The sequence below is a fragment of the Plectropomus leopardus genome, chromosome 15, assembly GCF_008729295.1.
Source record: "Plectropomus leopardus isolate mb chromosome 15, YSFRI_Pleo_2.0, whole genome shotgun sequence".
Taxonomy (NCBI): Eukaryota; Metazoa; Chordata; class Actinopteri; order Perciformes; family Serranidae; genus Plectropomus; species Plectropomus leopardus.
The window spans coordinates 10,782,042-10,788,693 of NC_056477.1; the positions used below are offsets into that span (position 1 = coordinate 10,782,042).

The following is a 6,652-nucleotide window of genomic DNA, read 5'->3' on the forward strand; positions in this document are numbered from 1 at the left end:
ATAACATATTATATCATCATAAAAGTACCAATTTAGTTTACCAACAGAAATGGGAAATATCTGGTATTTCTGAACGGTTTTCTGGGCGATTTTGTGTTTCTCAATCTGCATGTGAGATTAAACTATTTGGATTCCCGTCATGACAAGTTTAAGAAAAGGAGTTCATTTAATTATTTCACAAAAAAAGAGAATGTTATCAGTTATTTTGAGACTTTACAATGCAATGTCAGCAAAAAACAATGCATAAAATCTTAATTCCCATGTCTGAGCATTTGTAAGATCTTTGACAGATTAATTTAAGTCAGTTTAATACCAATTAAGGCATTATTTTTAGAATAATGAATTCAAGGCCTTTTAAGACTTTTTAAGGAACACAGGAACCCTGGGGATCAAACAGTTTTATAGGACACATTTGCTGTACTTAGCAGATAACAGTCTTCTTGAAGTAGAAGATAACTGTCTTGGTCTCATACAAACTTGTTTTTGGAGGACAGTGCATTGACTTGCATTCATCTCCAACAGACCACATGCCTACCCTAGCCCTGAGCCTAACCGAAACTCTGATATTTACTGTAAAATTCAGAGGTTTGCCTTGTGGAGAGCTGCCTTTTGCTCCCAAATTGGAGCTGACGCGCCATAATCTGACAGCAAACTGAGACTTTGTCCCCATAACGTGATAAATACAAGCACACATTCTCCACACACCTGCATTTCTCCCTCGTGCCCCACAGAGGACGCTGTCTCTCCGTCCTTCTCCCACACCAGCAGCTCCCAACCAATGGACTGCTTTTTAACAAGTCAATTAATATCAATGAGTGAATATACATAGCACATTTACAAAGAGTGCAATCTGAGGGATGAATTAACCAAATCGATTAGGGAGGAATAAATGACTGTGCGACCCGCAGACATTGTGGAAGTGGCCCTCGCTGGAAATCAATGAATTAGAAATATGAATCTAATCGCCCATTGGTGACACGTGGAGTAGCTGCAGCCGGATCTCGGGCCTTTTTCATATTGTGTCTGTGAGTTTTAGAAGAGAAAAGGGGGACTATTTGACGATTAGAGTGCTGGCATGGTGACCAATACTTACATACTTATATTTAATTTTGTTTTGTCAAGCTAGGAGGCAAACTGATTTCTGCACAAGAAAAAAGAGGCGTTTTATTTATTTAAAAATGTAGCACGGGATTCTAACACTTTTGCACTATTTAATTTGGTATTGCTGTTATTTTATGAGTATACACGGCAGTGGGAGATAGCTGTTTGATGGCATGTTTGTTCATCTCCCACACACGCATATAATTTGCATTTATTCAAGATAATCTTATTTGAACAGACTCAAAGCATCATATTTAGGCCTTAAATAATCAATGTAACTCTTACACAAGGCTATGGGCGTTTCTTTCAGGATTTTTTAAATTTCTTTAAGATTTGGTGGCACTTAAAAAATGGTTAAATGTAGTCTCAGATCTCCTAAAATCTATTCATAAGGGGCCAGATTTTTTTAAAAATCCACCAGACACCTGCAGCATGAGTGTGAAAGTGGTTAAAAAATGTATCACTAAATAAATAAAAGGAAAAATGGATTATGAGTGAGCTCCTGCAGTCGATCTGCTTGTAATGTTAGTTGTGTGATGAAGCGCTTATCCCAAACCTTCCTTTTTGGCGCTAACAGCCCTGTGTTCATTTGCTGCCTAATTGGACTATATGAGACCAATAACAGGCGAGCGCACACAGCCTGCAGCCAGAGCGCACAGAGAGGGGAGGACGCTCTCTCTCTCTCTCTCCCGCTCTCTCTCTCTCTCTCCTCACCGTCTCTCCCTTAATCCCATTTGCCATTGTACATGCCCAATCGCCTATACTTTCCGCATTTAACTTGGATGACATTTTTATTTCATCATTAGCATCAGACGCCAGACTGACTGACACGGTGGACACAGTTTGCGTTTTGACGAAAAGAACCCGGAATGAGACATCTCCATGTTTATGCATGTTTTGTTTTTTTTGTTTTTACCGCTCAAACATTTTATTTCATTATTTTTCTCGCCTAGAAGGACGCGTGTTTTGGTGTGAAATCGCGTCTCCGCGTTAAATCACTGTGAAGACTGAAAAAAAAAAAAACAGGGACTCCTCGCAGCCAGGATATCGCCACTCTGTAAGTCAGCCCTCTTTTTAATTCCTGCTTCCGTGGTCCTCTGCGTTCAGACCACAAACACAGCGATGCCAGAGACAACGCAAGAGACGTGCGCTTCGGCCAAGGACTCTCCTTTCTTCATTAAGAACCTGCTGAACTGTGATAGCAAACCCACCAAACCCAAACCGGTACTGGCTGCCACCAAGGCGGCCTTGGAGGGAGGATTTTCCCTTTCGCAGGTCGGGGACTTCAACTTTCCACGGTTTGACCTGCCCGCACAGAGGTTCAGTCTACCGGCTCACTACTTAGAGCGCACCTCGGCGTGGTGGTACCCCTACACCCTCAGCTCATCCGCCCACCTACACAGAAGTCAAGGTAAGACTGGCAGACTAACAACACTATTTATTACGTATTTTAGGGTGATAGTTCCACTTACGCACAAGCAATCGTCACACTCTGAATATCTTTATAATAAACAGGGAAAACTTAATTATTTTGCAAAATAACACCTTTCTGTACTATGTCTCCCATGCGTTTTGTGACACATGAATACTTAGATATCTGCACTTCCTCCTCACATATTCCCTAAATCAAAGTGAATTTTGTGCGTTTTGGTAATAGTAAATAATCCAACGTGCATTATTTTTTTTTTAATCACACCACTGTGTGCATAGTGATTTTTACGCCTTGTCCTCCATGAGGGCCTATTTTGTTATGCCACTACGCAGGATAATAGATCAATAAAGTGACACAGTGTGCATAAAATGAAGTAGACATCGTCAAATCATTGGATGAGGGTGACGATGCGCAGCGTGCTTTTGATTTGTCTGTTGGCGCTCACTGTGAACATCTTACCCCAGAGGCTTTGGTCACTGACAGTGTATTTACCTCTGATTTATTCACGTGGGGATTTAAAACATATGGACGCATGATAGTGCCAAAGAGTAAAAAGGGGGGTCATTGAAAGCTTGTTTTATTAGAAGATTGATTTTGCAAATTTGTTCAAACAAAACTAATAAATAACGCAGGCTTATAGATTTGGAATATTTTATTTCTTGAGTCTATTAAATGTGTTATTTTTAGTATGATATTTACAATAATTTGAGTTTATTTGGATATGGTGCTATAAGTAATTTCTAGCTATATGGTTTATGCTTATGTCACAAGCTATGTAAGGCACGATTTATAACCAGTTTAGTTTCCCCAGAGCCCACAGGCTGTCCAGTATCAACAGGCTGTAATAAAAGCCAAACAGCATCAGGCCCCAGTGTTTATGACCACATCTCCCTGTGTCCCCATTTCAGTCACCGAAAAATTAGGAGCCAGAGACTCCTCTCCAACCTCGGGCACGGACAGAGACTCGCCGGACCTGGTTCTTAAATCCGAGCCGGACGTCAAAGACGACGACGAGGATGATGAGCACAACAACAACAAAAGTGGCGACGAGATCATCCTGGAGGAGAGCGACACGGAAGAAGCCAAAAAAGACGAGCTGGAGGAGTGGAAGAAGAGGGACGACGACAAGAAGCCGTGCCGCAAGAAGAAGACGCGCACGGTTTTCTCCCGGAGCCAGGTGTTCCAGCTAGAGTCCACCTTCGACATGAAGCGCTACCTGAGCAGCTCGGAGCGGGCCGGCCTGGCCGCGTCCCTCCACCTGACGGAGACTCAGGTGAAGATCTGGTTCCAGAACCGGAGGAACAAGTGGAAAAGGCAGCTGGCCGCGGAGCTGGAGGCCGCCAACCTGAGCCACGCTGCGGCGCAGAGGATAGTCCGGGTGCCCATCCTCTACCACGAGAACTCGGCCACGGAGAGCGGAGGCGCCGGTGCCAACGTGCCCGTGAGCCAGCCGCTGCTCACCTTCCCGCACCCGGGCGTCTACTACTCCCATCCCATCGTCACATCTGTGCCGCTGCTCAGACCGGTTTGAAAACTTCTGCGGCACAAGTTGGTGTCGGTTTTAAAAATAATCCGAAAAAAAAAGACTTAATATTTTTGTACCATTGACTGAATGAAGAAAAAAGAAAAGAGACAAACTGTCAGGCCTACATGGACCTATTTTGGCAAACATATTGTCATTTTCCATAAGGGTGCCGTTTACACGTGATCCGACAATTAAAATCCATTATTATTATTATTATTATTATTATTATTATTATTATTTATTATTATATGTAATCACCACCTCAGGATTCCACTTGCTTACACTGCCTGTCGAGTGTCTTTTATTTCCCCCCTATGACTGTTTCTGAAATAGGTCAACTCTACAACAGTACCATTTAGATATATTTTTTATTTGTTTACAAAAAATGGTGGCTTAGAGGCGCGGGCCTGCTTATCATTTAACGCAGTTATTTGGTTTTATTTACATTTCCAGAGCTGATTTCACGATGATGTGCAATACACTGACGGTTTGCTTTGAATGAGTGTCATCTTCACGGTGGAATATTGATGAGGCTTTGTCGTAATTTTTTAAATTTTTTTTAATAACTTTTTCTTTTTTTTAAGCGCTTGACGGGGGACAATCAAGACACGGACAACTGTAAAATACCCATGTAGCTTTATGTTTAGTTTTAGTGATTCTTACTCTTGTTCCCTCTACATGGACACGTCTCTCAAGCACAAGTGTAAGCTCCCAATGTCTCTTAATCTACATCTGTGTTTTTGAACAGGAGCGGCAAAAATATCGACTACACTGGTGTAAAAAAAAATATATGTAAATGTATATATTTAATGAGGAACGCGGAGAAGAGCTGCCACTTCTCCTTTGTACAGTAAAAACAACGTTTTGATATTGTATTGCTGAACCATGTTGTGAAATAAATGGAGAATATTCCTTAAATTTTAGGTTATGTTTGTATGACTTATGTAAAAAAAAAAATCTCCGTAATGAGGTGGAGGTTAAATGGAGCCAGTTTATAATCACAATTTATTTGATGTTTGCCTCTACAATGTTCAACTTTAAAAAAAAAAACTGATATGCAAAAAAAAGGGGATAAAATGAATTTCGATTCTAATATACTGATAATAGATACACGGCAAACCCTATACACACACACACACACACACACACACACACACACACTTGTAGCTTGTGCCGTATGGTTTCCGTAATCATCTTGGTGTTATGCACTTTAAAAACGGTATTTTACATAAAAGAGGTTCGCTCAATTAGATGCGTAATTGCCACCATCTTGCCAAAATTATGGGTAATGTACTCAGAAGAGGACATTACTCCCTGAGTATAAGCTGCTGTCTTGTAACATTTTTTCTCTCTCTCTCATGGCCTGTGTGCATGTGTGTGTGCGTGTGTTGAATGATCAGTGTGAGGTGGAAGGATGTCAGGATCCCTGGCAAGTATCTCCACCTCACTATGAGGACAGCAGTTTTATTATTAATTCATTTTTATTCTACTTTCCTTTTGTCTTTTTAGACTATTTTTGAACTTCTGAGGGTAATTTTGTTTTATTTTTGTCAATTTAATAAGGAAACGTCTCTCTCTAAAATGGTCACTTGTGATGCCACTTATATTTAAATTGTATACTGAAGAATTGTTTTAGGATATACAAATATATACAATTTATTTAAAACTAAAAGTAAAACAAACAAACAAAAAACGTCCCTATACTAAAAAAAAAACAAACAAAAAAACACAAAAACGTAATAATAATCTTTACAATAACACCTCAATATGTTTTCAGAGTTAAAGCCTATATTATTCGATATTCTAAACAAAAATACAATAAAACGTAAAACAAGCTAGCAAAAAAGGTGTAACATTTCAAATGAGAGATAAATGATTATACTGGTATTTTGTATCCACGTGCACAACCACAGGTGTGGCAGGACATTTGATGAGACCATCTTAACACTTGCATAGTGTTGCATGGGTTAAGTTAATCAATTAATTAATGCTGCAAAGGGTATAAAAAAAGCTTTTCAAATACCACTAAATAATTCCCCTTGTTCTCATGCAAATTAAGCTGCTTACGCATTTTTTAAAAGGAAGCTCAACTTTTGAGCGAATATGGGAAGATTTTAGTTATTTCCAACTTGATTCAACATAATGCATATTGTAACATAAACCCGTCTAAATTAATAAATGAGCATTAAACATTAGCATGCCCAACCCCCATAATCTCAGGAAAAAAATAAAATCACATTTTGATATTACTATTTTTGAGAGGATCCAGGTCAGACATCACGCCAAAAATTAACGCTATTTTAAGTTAGGCTACTACATATTTTATTTTATCCTCCACAAAAATTGGTGCAGCATACTAGAGTTGCAAGGGAGTGATGCAGATCCAAGGGGAGGAGGCTATATGGGGAGGGAACACTCCTCTCAGCCTCTGTTGAGTTGGGCACAGTAATTGACAATGATCAATAATCTGTAATAAATACCATTACTAAATAATCACCAGAGTGGAACGTTTTATATAAATAAAAGTTTTTACACTTTTTACGCATTTGAATCTGAATAAAATCCACATCCAGACTGAAATTAGGTGACACAGT

General features: G+C 39.6%; 1 protein-coding gene across 1 annotated transcript; it reads left to right on the forward strand.

Annotated features, from left to right (window-relative positions):
• The first annotated feature begins 1,922 nt into the window (after positions 1–1,922).
• Positions 1,923–4,605, forward strand: hmx3a (H6 family homeobox 3a). The gene is made up of 2 exons (XM_042502669.1): positions 1,923–2,512; positions 3,442–4,605. The coding sequence occupies exons 1-2, from the start codon at positions 2,224–2,226 to the stop codon at positions 4,062–4,064; spliced, it is 912 nt and encodes a 303-aa protein (XP_042358603.1). The 5' UTR covers positions 1,923–2,223; the 3' UTR covers positions 4,065–4,605.
• Positions 4,606–6,652: the final 2,047 nt, after the last annotated feature.